The sequence below is a fragment of the Somniosus microcephalus genome, chromosome 16 (assembly GCF_052327205.1).
Source record: "Somniosus microcephalus isolate GS21.2 chromosome 16, FLI_Smic_1.0, whole genome shotgun sequence".
Taxonomy (NCBI): Eukaryota; Metazoa; Chordata; class Chondrichthyes; order Squaliformes; family Somniosidae; genus Somniosus; species Somniosus microcephalus.
Genome location: NC_141002.1, coordinates 106,660,751 through 106,675,861, shown reverse-complemented (window position 1 = coordinate 106,675,861; position 15,111 = coordinate 106,660,751). Strand labels below are relative to the sequence as shown.

Below are 15,111 nucleotides of genomic sequence, written 5' to 3'. Positions count from 1 at the left end.
CTCCTGGGATGGTCCGAGTTCAGTGAAGACTGCTCGATCCATAACAAGGATCAAGAATCACAGTTTTAGACTACAGAGTAACAGGCCAACTATCAAAAACATTTCTCAGCTTCCTGACAAAAATCCCGCACTACACGAGGTGGCTAACTAGAAATTACCCAGTACTAGAGGCCATGCTTGTGATATTTGTCTGTTTAGATAGAAGGTTATTTATATTGGTAAAATATTCCCCGCTGTTTATGGAACTAGTGCTGCTTTCAATAATATTTCAACAATCGCAAAATGTTGCTAGTTGAATTAGCAACAGTAGTCACATTGTTAAAATGTTATTTCATCATTTTTACCTTGGTTCCACACCTACTTGACCCGAGTTACCCCATTCACGGTGCAACATTCAATGTTATCTCATCAGAGACATTAAACCGAGGCCCCGTCTGCTGTCTCAGGTGGGTGTAAAAGACCCCACAGCACTATTCGAAGAAGAGCAGGGGAGTTCTCCCCGGTGTCCTGGTCAATATTTATCCCTCAACCACATCTTGAGTATTGTGTGCAGTTTTGGTCGCCTTATCTGAGGAAGGATGTTCTTGCCATGGAGGGAGTGCAGCGAAGATTCACCAGACTGATACCTGGGATGGCAGGAATGACATATGAGGAGAGATTGGGTCGATTGGGCTTATACTCGCTGGAGTTTAGAAGAATGAGAGGGGATCTCATTGAAACTTATAAAATTCTAACAGGACTAGACAGACTAGATGCAGGAAGGATGTTCCTGATGGCCGGGGAGTCCAGAACCAGGATAAGGGGTAAGCCATTTAGGACTGAGATGAGGAGGAATTTCTTCACCCAGAGAGTGGTGAACCTGTGGAATTCTCTACCACAGAAGGCAGTTGAGGCCAATTCATTAAATATATTCAAGGAGTTGGATATATTTCTTAAGGCTAAAGGGATCAAAGGATATGGGGAGAAAGCAGGGACAGGGTACTGAGTTTGGGTGATCAGCCATGATCTCATTGAATGGCGGAGTAGGCTCGAGGGGCCGAATGGCCGACTCTTATAGAGTAATACAGCACGGATAGAGGCCCTTCGGCCCATCGTGTCCATGCCGGCCATCAAGCCCTGTCTAATCTAATCCCATATTCCAGCATTTGGCCCGTAGCCTTGTATGCTATGGCATTTCAAATGCTCATCCAAATGCTTCTTAAATGTTGTGAGGGTTTCTGCCTCCACAACCCTTTCAGGCAGTGAGTTCCAGACTCCAACCACCCTCTGGGTGAAAAAGTTCTTTCTCAAATCCCCTCTAAACCTCCCGCCCTTTACCTTGAATCTATGCCCCCTAGTTATTGACCCCTCTACTAAGGGGAAAAGCTCCTCAGCATCCATCCTATCTATGCCCCTCACAATTTTGTACACCTCAATCATGTCCCCCCTCAGCCTCCTCTGCTCCAAGGAAAACAAACCCAATCTGCCCAGTCTCTCTTCATAGCTGAAGCGCTCCAGCCCTGGTAACATCCTGGTGAACCTCCTCTGCACCCTCTCTAACGCGATCACATCTTTCCTGTAGTGTGGCGACCAGAACTGCACACAGTATTCCAGCTGTGGCCTAACCAGTGTTTTATACAGCTCCATCATAACCTCCTTGCTCTTATATTCAATGCCTCGGCTAATGAAGGCAAGTATCCCATATGCCTTTTTTACCACCTTATCCACCTGTTCCGCCGCCTTCAGGGATCTGTGTACCTGCACACCCAGATCCCTCTGACCCTCCGTCTTGCCTAGGGTCTTTCCCTTCATTGTGTATTCCCTTACCTTGTTAGACCCCCCAAAGTGCATCACCTCGCACTTTTCCGGGTTAAATTCCATTTGCCACTGTTCCGCCCATCTGACCAACCCATCTATATCGTTCTGCAGACTGAGGCTACCCTCCTCGCTATTTACCACCCTACCAATTTTAGTATCATCTGCGAATTTACTGATCATACCCTTTACATTCATATCCAAGTCATTAATGTAGACCACAAACAGCAAGGGACCCAGCACCGATCCCTGTGGTACCCCACTGGCCACAGGTTTCCAGTCACAAAAACAACCTTCGACCATCACCCTCTGCCTTCTGCCACTAAGCCAGTTTTGTATCCAATGTGCCAAGGCACCCTGGATTCCATGGGCTCTTACCTTCTTGACCAGTCTCCTGTGCGGGACTTTATCGAAGGCCTTACTGAAATCCATGTATACCACATCCACTGCGTTACCCTCATCCACACACCTAGTCACCCCCTCAAAAAATTCAATCAAATTAGTCAGACATGATCTTCCCTTGACAAAGCCATGTTGACTATCCCTGATTAATCCTTGCCTCTCCAAGTGGAGACAAATTTTGTCCCTCAGGATTTTTTCCAGTAATTTTCCTACCACTGATGTTAGGCTCACTGGCCTGTAGTTCCCCGGTTTTTCCCTACTACCCTTCTTGAATAATGGTACTACATTAGCGGTTCTCCAGTCCTCTGGCACATCCCCTGTGGCCAGAGAGGTCCTGAATATATGTGTTAGAGCCCCCGCAATCTCCTCCTTTGCCTCACACAGCAGCCTGGGGTACATTTCATCCGGGCCTGGGGATTTATCCATTTTTAGGCCAGCTAAAACCACCAATACCTCCTCCCTCTCGATGTTAATATGTTCGAGCATATCACAGTCCCCCCCGCCCTATTTCTATGTCTACATCGTCCTTCTCCATAGTGAAAACAGATGCAAAAAATTCATTTAGAACCCCTCCTACATCTTCCGGCTCCACACACAGATTGCCACTTTTGTCCCTAATGGGCCCTATTTTTTCCCTAGTTATCCTTTTACCCTTAATATACTTATAAAACATCTTCGGATTTTCCTTTTTTTGCTCGCCAGTGTTATTTCATGGCCCCTCCTTGATCTCCTAATTTCTTTTTTAAGTATCCCCCTGCACTTTTTGTACTCCTCTAGGGCTTCCTCCGTCTTTAGCCTTTTGTATCTACCAAAAGCCCTCCTTTTTTTCCTAATCCATTCCCGTATATCCCCTGACATCCACGGTTCCCTGTGGTTTTTGGAACCACTCTTGACATTTAATGGAACATGTTGCCCTTGTATGATCTCAATCTCCCTTCTGAAAGCCTCCCATTGCTCCGATGCGGATTTTCCTACAAGTAGCTGATCCCAGTCCATTTTGGCCAGATCCTGCCTTATCCTATTAAAATCGGCCTTCCCCCAATTTAGAACCTTTATTTCCGGCCCATCCCTGTCCTTTTCCATGACCACCTTAAATCTTACCATATTATGGTCACTATCACCAAAGTGCTCACCTACTAGCACTTTTTCCACTTGGCCGGCCACATTCCCTAGAATTAGGTCCAGTACCGCCCCCTCTCTTGTAGGACTTTCTACATGCTGGCTCAAAAAGCTCTCCTGGATGCACTTTAAGAATTCTACACCCTCTGAGCCTTTCACACTTTGACTATCCCAGTTAATATTGGGGAAGTTGAAATCCCCCATTATTATTACCCTATTATTTGCACATTTCTCTGAGATTTGCCTACATATCTGTTCCTCTATTTCCCCCTGACTGTTTGGAGGCCTATAGTACACTCCCAGCAAAGTGCTTGCCCCCTTTTTGTTTTTAAGCTCCACCCATATGGCCTCATTAGAGGAACCTGCTAATATATCATCCCTCCTTACTGCAGTAATTGACTCCTTAATTAATATTGCGACACCCCCTCCTCTTATACCTCCCCCTCTGTCTCGCCTGAAGATTCTGTACCCCGGAATATTGAGCTGCCAGTCTTGCCCCTCCCTCAACCATGTCTCCGTGATAGCAACAATATCATACTCGCATGTGTTTATCAACACCTTCAGTTCATCCACCTTATTTGCAAGACTCCTTGCATTAAAATAGATGCCATCCAGCCTTGCCCTTATATATTTGCCCTGTCTACCAAGCTGACTTGTTTTTTCCTCCATAATTGGCAGCACATCCCCCCCTATTTCAGCTTCCCTCTGTATCCCATCCCCCTGCCAAGTTAGTTTAAACCCCCCCCGACAGTGCTAGCAAACCTCCCCGCAAGGATATTTGTCCCGCTCTGGTTCAGGTGCTCCTATCTTCTATGTTTCTATGTTAACCAACATCACTGAAAACAGATTATCTGGTCATTTATCTCATCGCTGTTTGTGGGATCTTGTTGTGCACAATTGGGCTGCCGCGTTTCCTGCGCCACAGCAGTGACTGCACTTCAAAAAATTATAGATGTCAAAAAATTCACTTTGAAGTGTTTTTGCACAATCATACTGGGAGTTAAATATAGCCATTCTGTGCTGGCACTGTTTGATCGAGTCTGTCTCTGAACTTTTCCTGCCACATCGCTCCCCCTCGTGATCGCAGTTTAACGGCTCAGGCCCTATCATAAATAACAGACACACCCCAGAACGACAAACCACAAGCTGCTCAACCGCTGCAGATGGCCCGTTTCCTTCGGAGAGTTATTTTGTTTTTGTAATTGAACTGAGAACCACTTTTTGCAATAAAGGTAGTTCTGGTTCGACCATTTTTCACTGTGCTGTGGGCTCAAACACCAGGCAGTATTTGGCCGATTGCACGCGGTGTGATTTGGGAAGCCTGCATGCTCTCAGTAACAATGTCTGCCCTCAAATTCCACTTAAAGTTACACATTTCCTTTACTAACTGGCCTGCCCAGGAGGGGTGGGGGAGATGGGAATGAGGGGGTTTGGCAGCTCAATGCGACCAGTCTGTGAACCAAGGTATAGCCACTGGATCATTGTTCCGTCTGCTGGGACAGATTTCAGTTTCTAAAAAAAAGCGCCAATCAACAGGATTCCAAACTGTTGAAAAAATATATTTATTTATGCTGAACGGAAGGAGTTGTGATATAAACACGTCGATCAGATCCTGTAAGCTGCAGAGCTGCAGTTTTATTTGCAGCATTTCACCTTTGCTGGAATGAATCAATGGATGTCTCATTGAAACTTATAAAATTCTGACCGGACTGGACAGACTAGATGCAGGAAGGATGTTCCCGATGGCCGGGGAGTCCAGAACCAGGGGTCACAGTCTAAGGATAAGGGGTAAGCCATTTAGGACAGAAATGAGAGGAATTTCTTCACCCAGAGAGTGGTGAACCTGTGGAATTCTCTACCACAGAAGGCAGTTGAGGTCAATTCATTAAACATATTCAAGAAGGAGTTAGATATATTTCTTAAGGCTAAAGGGATCAAGGGATATGGGGAGAAAGCAGGGACAGGGTACTGAATTTGGATGATCAGCCATGATCTCATTGAATGGCGGAGCAGGCTCAAGGGGCCGAATGGCCTACTCCTGCTCCTATCTTCTATGTTCAATGTTGAGGACTCCAAGCAAACAGGAGATGTAGAGCAGCTCACACACTGAATGCTGCTAAAACTGAACTCACTCTTACACACTTCCTGTCTCAGTGCAGCCCGCCTCCTGGTTACAAATTACAAACAGATTGATACTCAATTCTTATGTATTACATGAACAACCATTTAAAAGGCAGGGGAACGGCCTTATCCTGCTCGTTTCTCCGTGGGCGGGACCCCATTTTAAGAGCACACTTTCTATTGAAAGCAGTTTATGCCGAGGCTGACTGATAGAATTTTAACTCACGGACTTAAACCTGTTTCCAGTGGCAGGAGGGTCGGTAACCAGAGGTGATTGGCAAAAGAACCAGAGACGAGATGAGGAAACATTTTATTTGCGCAGTGAGTTGTTGTGATCTGGAACGCGCTGCCTGACTGGGTGGTGGAAGCAGATTCAATAGTAACTTTCAAAAGGAAATTGGCTAAATACTTGGAGAGAAAATATACAAGGCTGTGGGGAAGGAGCAGGGGAGTGGGATTAATGGGATAGCTCTACCAGACACGATGGGCCGAATGGCCTCCTTCTGTGCTGTATCATTCTATGTATGGGCACATTGAGCAGAACTGTCTGGTTTATGCACATCTGGCCAGCTTCTCCGCTATATTAAAATAATGTTTTACACACACAGATGCAGCTCAGAAATTGTTTATTTACACAACATTCATTTGCGGATTTGACTGAAAACGGCAGTGAGCAGCGAAAGGGAGCCATTGGCCTGGGGGGCCGGGGCGGGGATGGGGTTACGAGCCCACTGCCAGTTCATACAGCAAGGCACTTCAGTTAACATCGTCATCCCCCAATCGGTTTGGTTTGCTCCAGACAATTCAGAAAGAGCAATTCAAGCAGAAGTGAGATCTTAGGACAAGTCCAACCTCCATTTGGAAATGGATTCAGTATCTGAAGGTTTGGAGAGAAGTGGGCCCTGCCTCCCCGAGTACACATTCTCACACCAAATCAGGTCAGCGCCTCACACAGAGCAATGTGTGTTGAGCAGGGCAGTTCTCCCCACTGCCCTGGCCAACATCACTTAATGTAAGGCGCTTTCGGACATCCTGAGGTTGTGAAAAGCGCTATATAAATGCACGTCTTTTTTTTAATTTTTTTTTTAACTCCGCAGAGGTTCAAACAATTGGGCTGGGGCACTGTCTAACTGAAACCCAGATCACAAGCCTTGTAACTGCAGCGGTAGTCACCGGTTAGAACACCAGAAAGTGTCGCCAAACCAGATGGCAGTTGGTTCTAGTGGATTTTTAAAATTCATTCACAGGATGTGGATGTAAGACAATCCGGTAGTTTCATGGTCAACATTACTGATTACATCATCATTGAATTTAAATTCCCCAACTGCGGGGATAGGATTTGAACTCACATCGCCGGATCAGTCCAGGCCTCTGGATTACTAGCCCAGTGACATCACCACTGTGCTACCATTCCCTTCAGAACCAGGCACCAGAAGAAGAGATTGTAATGAGCTGCAGCGGATTTTCTGTTAACATTTTAACTGCAGAAAACAACCCCCATCAGCTGGTGAAAGAGCTCTTTCCTCAATGATCCCTGCTGTAATCGGTGCTGTACCACCTTCTCAAGGGCAACTAGGGATGGGCAATAAATGCTGGCCTTGCCAGCGACGCCCACATCCCATAAACAAATTAAAAAAAACGAATGAGAATCTCGGAGACAGTTGCTGATATGTTTATCTAAAATCTATAGATTAGAATCATAGAATGGTTACAGCACAGGAGGCCATTCGGCCCGTCGATCCCATGCCGGCTCTCTACAAGAGCTCTTCAGCCAGTCCCACTCCCACACCCTTTCCCCGTAGCCCTGCAAATTTCTTTCCTTCAGGCACTTATCTAACTCCCTTCTGAAAACTGTGATTGAATCTGCCTCCACCACCCTCTCAGGCAGTGCATTCCAGATCCTAACCACTCGCTGCGTAAAAAAGTCTTCCCTCATGTCGCCTTTGGTCCTTCTGCCGATCACCTTAAATCTGTGTCCTCTGGTTCTCGACCCTTCCGCCAATGGGAACAGTTTCTCTCTATCTACTCTGTCCAGACCCCTCATGATTTTGAACACCTCTATCAAATCTCCTCTCATCCTTCTCTTCTCCAAGGAGAACAACCCCAGCTTCTCCAGTCTATCCACGTAACTGAAGTCCCTCATCCCTGGAACCATTCTTGTAAATCTTTTCTGCACCCTCTCTAAGGCCTTCACATCCTTCCTAAAGTGCGGTGCCCAGAATTGGACACAATACTCCAGTTGAGGCCGAACCAGTGTTTTATACAGGTTCATCATAATTTCCATACTTTTGTACTCTATACCTCTATTTATGAAGCCCAGGATCCCGTATGCTTTTTTAACCACTTTCTCAACCTGCCCTGCCACCTTCAATGATTTGTGCACATACACCCCCAGGTCTCTCTGTTCATGCACCCCCTTTAGAATTGTACCCTTTAGTTTATATTGCCTCTCCTCGTTCTTCCTACTAAAATGTATCACTTCACACTTTTCTGTGTTAAATTTTATCTGCCATGTGTCCGCCCATTCCACCAGCCTGTCTATGTCTTCCTGAAGTCTGTCACTCTCCTCCTCACTGTTCACTATACTTCCAAGTTTTGTGTCATTTGCAAATTTTGAAATTGTGCCCTGTACACCCACGTCCAAGTCATTAATATATATCAAGAAAAGCAGTGGTCCTAGAACCGACCCCTGGGGAACACCACTGTGTACCTTCCTCCAGTCCGAAAAACAACCGTTCACCACTACTGTCTGTTTCCTGTCACTTAACCAATTTCGTATCCATGCTGCCACTGTCCCTTCTATTCCATGGGCTTCAACTTTGCTGCCAAGCCTATTATATGGCACTTTATTAAGCACCTTTTGGCAGTCCATGTACACCACATCAACTGCATTGTTCTCATCAACTCTCTGTTACCTCATCAAAAAACCTGATCAAGTTGGTTAAACACAATTGGCCTTTAACAAATCCATGCTGGCTTTCCTTAATTAATCCACACTTGTCTAAGTGACTGTTAATTTTGTCCCTGATTATTGTTTCTAAAAGCTTCCCCACTACCGAGGTTAAGCTGCCTGGCCTGTAGTTGCTGGGTTTATCTTTACACCCTTTTTTGAACAATGGTGTAACATTTGCAATTCTCCAGTCCTCTGGCACCACCCCCGTGTCGAAGGAGGATTGGAAGATTATGGTCCGTACCGCCGTGATTTCCTCCTTCACTTCCCTCAGCGTCCTAGGACTATAAAAAGCTTCCCACCTACATCCGCGACTCTTCCGACGCCCTCCGTCACTTTAACAGTTTCCAGTTTCCTGGCCCCAACCGTCTCCTTTTCACCATGGACGTACAATCCCTCTACACCTCCATCCCCCACCAGGATGGCCTTCGGGCGCTCCGTTTCTTCCTTGAACAGAGGCCCAACCAGTCCCCATCCACCACCACCCTCCTCCGCCTGGCTGAACTTGTTCTCACATTGAACAACTTCTCCTTTGACTCCACTCATTTCCTCCAAATCAAAGGTGTTGCCATGGGTACCCGCATGGGTCCTAGCTATGCCTGCCTTTTCGGGGGATATGTGGAACACTCTTTGTTCCAGTCCTACTCGGGTTCCCTCCCTCACCTCTTTTTCCGATACATTGATGACTGTATCGGTGCCGTCTCCTGCTCTCGCCCTGAACTAGAAAATTTCATTCACTTTGCTTCCAATTTCCACCCTTCCCTCACCTTCACATGGTCCATCTCCGACTCTTCCCTTCCTCAACTTCTCCATCTCCGTCTCCATCTCTGGGGATAGGTTATTGACCAACATTCACTACAAGCCCACTGACTCCCACAGCTACTTGGACTACACTTCCTCCCACCCCGCCTCCTGTAAGGACTCTATTCCATTCTCCCAGTTTCTCCGTCTCCACAGCATCTGCTCCGAGGATGCCACCTTCCATACCAGTGCTTCCGAAATGTCTTCCTTTTTCCTCAAACGAGGATTCCCCTCTACTGTGGTTGGCACGGCCCTCGACCGTGTCCGTTCTATCTCCTGCACTTCTCCCCTCACCCCTGCCCCTCCCTCCCGGAACCACGATAGGGTTCCCCTTGTTCTCACCTTTCACCCCACCAGACTCCACATTCTGCGGATCATCCTCCGCCATTTCCGCCACCTCCAGCGTGATCCCACCACCAAATGCATCTTCCCCTCACCTCCCCTTTCAGCATTCCGAAGGGACTGCTCCCTCCGAGACACCCTGGTCCACTCCTCTATCACCCCCAGCACCCCTGCCCCTTCGCCTGGCACCTTCCCGTGCAAGCGCAGGAGATGCAACACCTGCCCTTATACCTCCCCCCTTCCCACTGTCCAGGACCCCAAACACCCCTTCCAGGTGAAACAGCGATTTACTTGTACTTCTTGCAATCTAGTATACTGTATTCGCTGCTCACGATGCGGTCTCCTCTACATTGGGGAGACCAAACACAGATTGGGTGACCGCTTTGCGGAACACCTCCGTTCAGTCCGTAAGGGTGACCCCGAGCTCCCGGTGGCCTGTCACTTTAATTCACCGCTCCATTCCCACTCGGACCTCACCGTACTCGGGTTCTTGCACTGTTCCACGGAAGCTCAGCGTAAGCTCGAGGAACAGCACCTCATCTTCCGATTAGGCACTTTACAGCCTGCCGGACTCAATATCGAGTTCAACAATTTCAGATCATAACCTCGGCCCCTATCATATATATTTTCTTTTTTTTATCCACACTTTTTGTTTGTGTTTTTTCTTCCCTCCCACATGCCAGCTGTCCTTCACTCTGCCAGCGCAATTCACACTTCATCTAGAGCCATCCTTTGTTCCTTAACCTGTCCCATTACCACCTCCTCTCGCCTTGAATCTCTCTTAATCTCTCCTGCTTTCTATCCTATCACTGACCTTCCCTTTTGTTCTTTCATTCCCCTCCCCCCTTTCCCAGCCCCTAAACTTGCTCTCCATTTCCTGCCTTTTTCCAGTTCTGACGAAAGGTCATCGACCTGAAACGTTGACTCTGTTTCTCTCTCCACCGATGTTGCCTGGCCTGCTGAGTTTTTCCAGCGTTTCCTGTTGTTATTTTGGATTTCCAGCATCCGCAGTATTTTGCTATTCTATAAAAAGATCGCTGAGAGTTCTAGCCAGGAACAAATATAAATTAGAGCTAATCGGAGATATTAGTAGGAATCCAGCTAGCATTTACTTTCTTCCACAGTTTTAAGCCAGGTTCCCATCCACTTGTCTTTTCAAGAACAATCCAAACTTCCTGCTGGGTCAGAAATGCAGCAATCCAACCGGTGACAAAGCACTAACAAGGCAATTGTAACACTGGGAACTGTACACACATTTCCTGACCAGCTAACTTTCTGATCCCAGGCACATTATTGGGAGAACGAGACTGAGCAGAGGTCAAGCTCCTAATTCATAACTCTTAGCATTTATTCAAGAGTGCCATCAGCTGGATACCTTCCCATAAGGGATCCTGTTTGACGTTAGAAAGGGGAGGCACAGGGGAGAGGAACAGAGCAAATGTTGACTTAAGGTGTTTACCCAGATGCTAACAGCAGTAATTCTGGGTATACCTGTGGATCACAGCCCAATATCCGGGATTCACAGCCCAACCCTACAACACTGCGTCAGAATATGGATCTATTGGCACAAAATTACTTCCTATTTTCTACAGCTTGCCAGTGCTTTTTGAAGAAGTTCCAGGTTTTGCCAAGCGTTATTTTTCCCCTCCAAATTATAAAATGTCCCGAACAGCTATCAGAGTGTCGGGAGGGGATTAGATTACACAGCTTCATTCTATACAGCCAGGCAGCATTTCCCAGCACCAATTTGATTACTATCCACAGGATCAATTTTCTAGATCCAATTTTACTCCAATTTGCAACCGTTGCCAGTTATTGCTTTCTGAATTTACACTCTGCACCTATTTACACACACAACTGAACTCTCCTGCACCAGAGACACTGTCCTCAACGGGCGGCTGGGTCTGAATTGCCTACACCACCGGCTCCAGTACTGTTACATTCGGCACTATTTTTGCCGTTCGCCCCTCACATGCCCAGACGCTACTGCACGACAATCGGAATGACTGCAGCCTCCAAATACTGCGCCACTCGGCAGACCGGGGACTGCAGCTCCCAACCCTGCCGCACAGGCGCTCTTTGTTCCTTTGCAATGACTGATCTGAAGAAACGGCCACTTATAACACAAAGTACCGTAAACACTCGACAGGGCTTTGAAACAGAGCAAGATTCTAATTACTTCAGTACAGCTCCAGTAATTTAACCGCTGCACAACTTCAGAACATCACTGCAGGCTTGATGTGTTCTATAAATACACACTGAGTCATTCCTACTTCCTAAAGTCACTTACACAACTTATTCATTTAAAGATTATTCACGTCCAAATTGAGGAATTCCATTTACAATAATAAAACACTGTTAGTCTCTTGAGGACGCGTAGGATGATGATGCAAGTATACAAGGGCTCTAATTAAACAGACAGTAATGAATAGGTCACCCATCATGTCCTGAACCTGCTTCCTAATCACCTCGACTGCCACACACAAGTGAACAATCACACTGGACATCAAACCTGACTAATCTGCTTTGGGCTTTTCCTTCAAAGGTGAGCAGGTAACATTATTTTGAAGAGAATAAGACCTTGCAATAGGAGAGGAAGTCAGTAAAAGTGATGCTGAATGAAAATGTGAAATATTCACACACAAACCATTCTGGACTCTGCTCCACATTGAATCAAAAATACATCAGCGAGACCACGCCCCAGGATTGAGAGTTAGTGGGCACTCTGAGGGCACTGACACAAAGCGTTCAATTCTCCACCCTTGCAGTATCACCCTTGAAGTTTAGTATTTGGGGCAGACATTTATAAGTTCCCTATTTTCAGAGATTCACAAATGCCCGTCCCTTGGAACTGTTCTAAAGCGCGACATGGTTTTACTTTCATTAACATTTGAACAGCATTTTTAAGCATCCAATTAGCAAAACCCGTTTTACAGATTCTCCCTTGAGCTTGGGCAGAACCAAGTGGTCCTTGAAACTGATTTTTAGATCTCCCTTCACTGGTGATGGGTACCAGGTGTTGGAAATGCCACTCCCGCACTGATTGACTTCAATAACCGATTGTCAGAAATTGCCGAGGCACAAGTGAGGAAAGAACATCCATTAACAGCAACTGATCTCAGGCTGTCCCAATCCGCTTCACACACCATCAGTAGATAACTTTCTGTCTGAAGCGCAGACTCTGTTGCTAATAGCTTCCAATCTGTGCACAGCAAGCTCCCACAAGCAGCCAATGCACTGAATGAACAGATAACCTATCTCTGGCAGTGTTGGTTGAGGGATGAATGTTGGCCAGGACACCTAAGAAACTCCCAACTCTCTGAAAGGTGCTGTGGGATCTGCACAGGGAGCCTGTGGCCCAGGGACAGTGTTCCCAGCCCGGGGACAGCTTCGCCAGCCCGGGGGCAGCACCCCAAGCCCGGGGACAGCAGGCGGAAGTTTCGAGCCCCACTCTGGAAAGTCCCGAAGCTCCGGCTCTGGGATTCTGGGGTGACATCCAGGGGAATACTGGGCTGGTGTAAAGATCCCCAGACAGAGAGGGAGCCGTCACAGCTACAAGTGGCAGAGCCGCGCAGCGGGCTCTTACATTGTTCACCTGTTGGACTGTGACGCCCCCAAACCCGGGGATCTTGCTGTGTAACAGCAGCAACAGCCGCAAACTCGGAATCACAAAGCGGGTAAAGAAAGAGACAAAATAAATAATGCTGCAAATTCCCAGCGCTGCAGCGATTGATGTGAAGCTGGGTCACAACAGCCGGAGTCAGACCCTGCGACCGCTCCCGGTCTCTCCGCCTCACTCACCCCGCTGCCATGATCCTGCGCCGATGCTCCGAATGTCCGGGAGTCGCCGCGGGCAGAATAACGGCGCAGCCTCACCGCGCTCACCGATTGGCCCGCTCGCCTGTCACTCCACGCCCCCCGACCGGGAGGATCAGCCAATCGGAGCAAGAGGTCAGGAGAGCGTCTAGCCAATAGGAGAGCGAGGGGAAGGGCGGGGCGATCAATCAGCATAAAATGAGGGGCGGGGCTTAGGTGCGGTCACTTTGCGTCCCGGAGAAGAAACAATGTGGCGCCGAGTGACGGCGGTGAGAGAGGGAATGGGGGAATAGAGAGAGAGAGAGAGGAGAGGGAGAGGGAATGGGGGAATAGAGAGAGAGAGAGGAGAGGGAATGGGGGAATAGAGAGAGAGAGAGAGAGAGAGAGAGAGAGGGAGGGAGGGAGGGAATGGGGGATTAGAGAGAGAGAGAGAGAGAGGGAGGGAGGGAATGGGGGATTAGAGAGAGAGAGAGAGAGAGAGAGAGAGGGGGAGGGAAGGAAGGAATGGGGGATTAGAGAGAGAGAGAGGGAGGGAATGGGGGATTAGAGGGAGGGAGGGAATGGGGGATTAGAGGGAGGGAGGGAATGGGGGATTAGAGAGAGAGAGGGAGGGAATGGGGGATTATAGAGAGAGGGAGGGAATGGGGGATTAGAGAGAGGGAGGGAATGGGGGATTAGAGAGGGAGGGAATGGGGGATGAGAGAGAGAGAGGGAGGGAATGGGGGATTAGAGAGAGAGAGAGAGAGAGAGAGAGGGGGAGGGAGGGAAGGAAGGAATGGGGGATTAGAGAGAGAGAGGGAGGGAGGGAATGGGGGATTAGAGGGAGGGAGAATGAGAGGGAATGGGGGAATAGAGAGAGAGAGAGAGGGAGGGAGGGAATGGGGGATTAGAGAGAGAGAGGGAGGGAGGGAATGGGGGATTAGAGGGAGGGAGGGAATGGGGGATTAGAGGGAGGGAGGGAATGGGGGATTAGAGGGAGGGAGGGAATGGGGGATTAGAGAGAGAGAGGGAGGGAATGGGGGATTATAGAGAGAGGGGAGGGAATGGGGGATTAGAGAGAGGGAGGGAATGGGGGATTAGAGAGGGGAGGGAATGGGGGATTAGAGAGAGGGAGGGAATGGGGGATTAGAGAGAGGGAGGGAATGGGGGATTAGAGAGAGGGAGGGAATGGGGGATTAGAGAGAGGGAGGGAATGGGGGATTAGAGAGAGGGAGAGGGGAATGGGGGGATTAGAGAGAGGGAGGGAATGGGGGGATTAGAGAGAGGGAGGGAATGGGGGATTAGAGAGAGGGAGGGAATGGGGGATTAGAGAGAGAGAGGTGAGGGAATGGGGGATTAGAGAGAGAGAGAGAATGGGGGATTAGAGAGAGAGAGAGAGAATGGGGGATTAGAGAGAGAGGAGGGAATGGGGGATTAGAGAGAGAGAGAGGGAGGGAATGGGGGATTAGAGAGAGAGAGAGGGAGGGAATGGGGGATTAGAGAGAGAGAGGGGAGGGAATGGGGGATTAGAGAGAGAGAGGGAGGGAATGGGGGATTAGAGAGAGAGAGGGAGGGAATGGGGGATTAGAGAGAGAGAGGGAGGGAATGGGGGATTAGAGAGAGAGAGGGAGGGAATGGGGGATTAGAGAGAGAGAGAGAGGGAGGAATGGGGGGATTAGAGAGAGGAGAGAGAGGGGAGGGGAATGGGGGGGGATTAGAGAGAGAGGGAGGGAATGGGGGATTAGGAGAGAGAGGGAGGGAATGGGGGGGATTAGAGAGAGAGGGAG

At 48.3% G+C, this 15,111-nt stretch overlaps 2 protein-coding genes across 2 annotated transcripts in view; one reads left to right on the top strand and one right to left on the bottom strand.

The window, feature by feature from the left end:
• endouc (endonuclease, polyU-specific C) overlaps positions 1-13,432 on the bottom strand; it is a 50,562-nt gene extending 37,130 nt beyond the window's left edge. Inside the window, exon 1 of the mRNA XM_086009692.1 lies at positions 13,331-13,432. Coding sequence (XP_085865818.1) covers positions 13,331-13,341 — 11 coding nt within the window. The 5' untranslated portion in view covers positions 13,342-13,432. The remainder of the gene's footprint in view (positions 1-13,330) is intronic.
• A 114-nt stretch (positions 13,433-13,546) lies between these two features.
• Positions 13,547-15,111, top strand: part of LOC147106472 (NADH-cytochrome b5 reductase 3-like) — a 61,624-nt gene continuing 60,059 nt past the window's right edge. Inside the window, exon 1 of the mRNA XM_086009691.1 lies at positions 13,547-13,614. Within this exon, the coding sequence (XP_085865817.1) occupies positions 13,594-13,614 (21 nt within the window). The 5' untranslated portion in view covers positions 13,547-13,593. The remainder of the gene's footprint in view (positions 13,615-15,111) is intronic.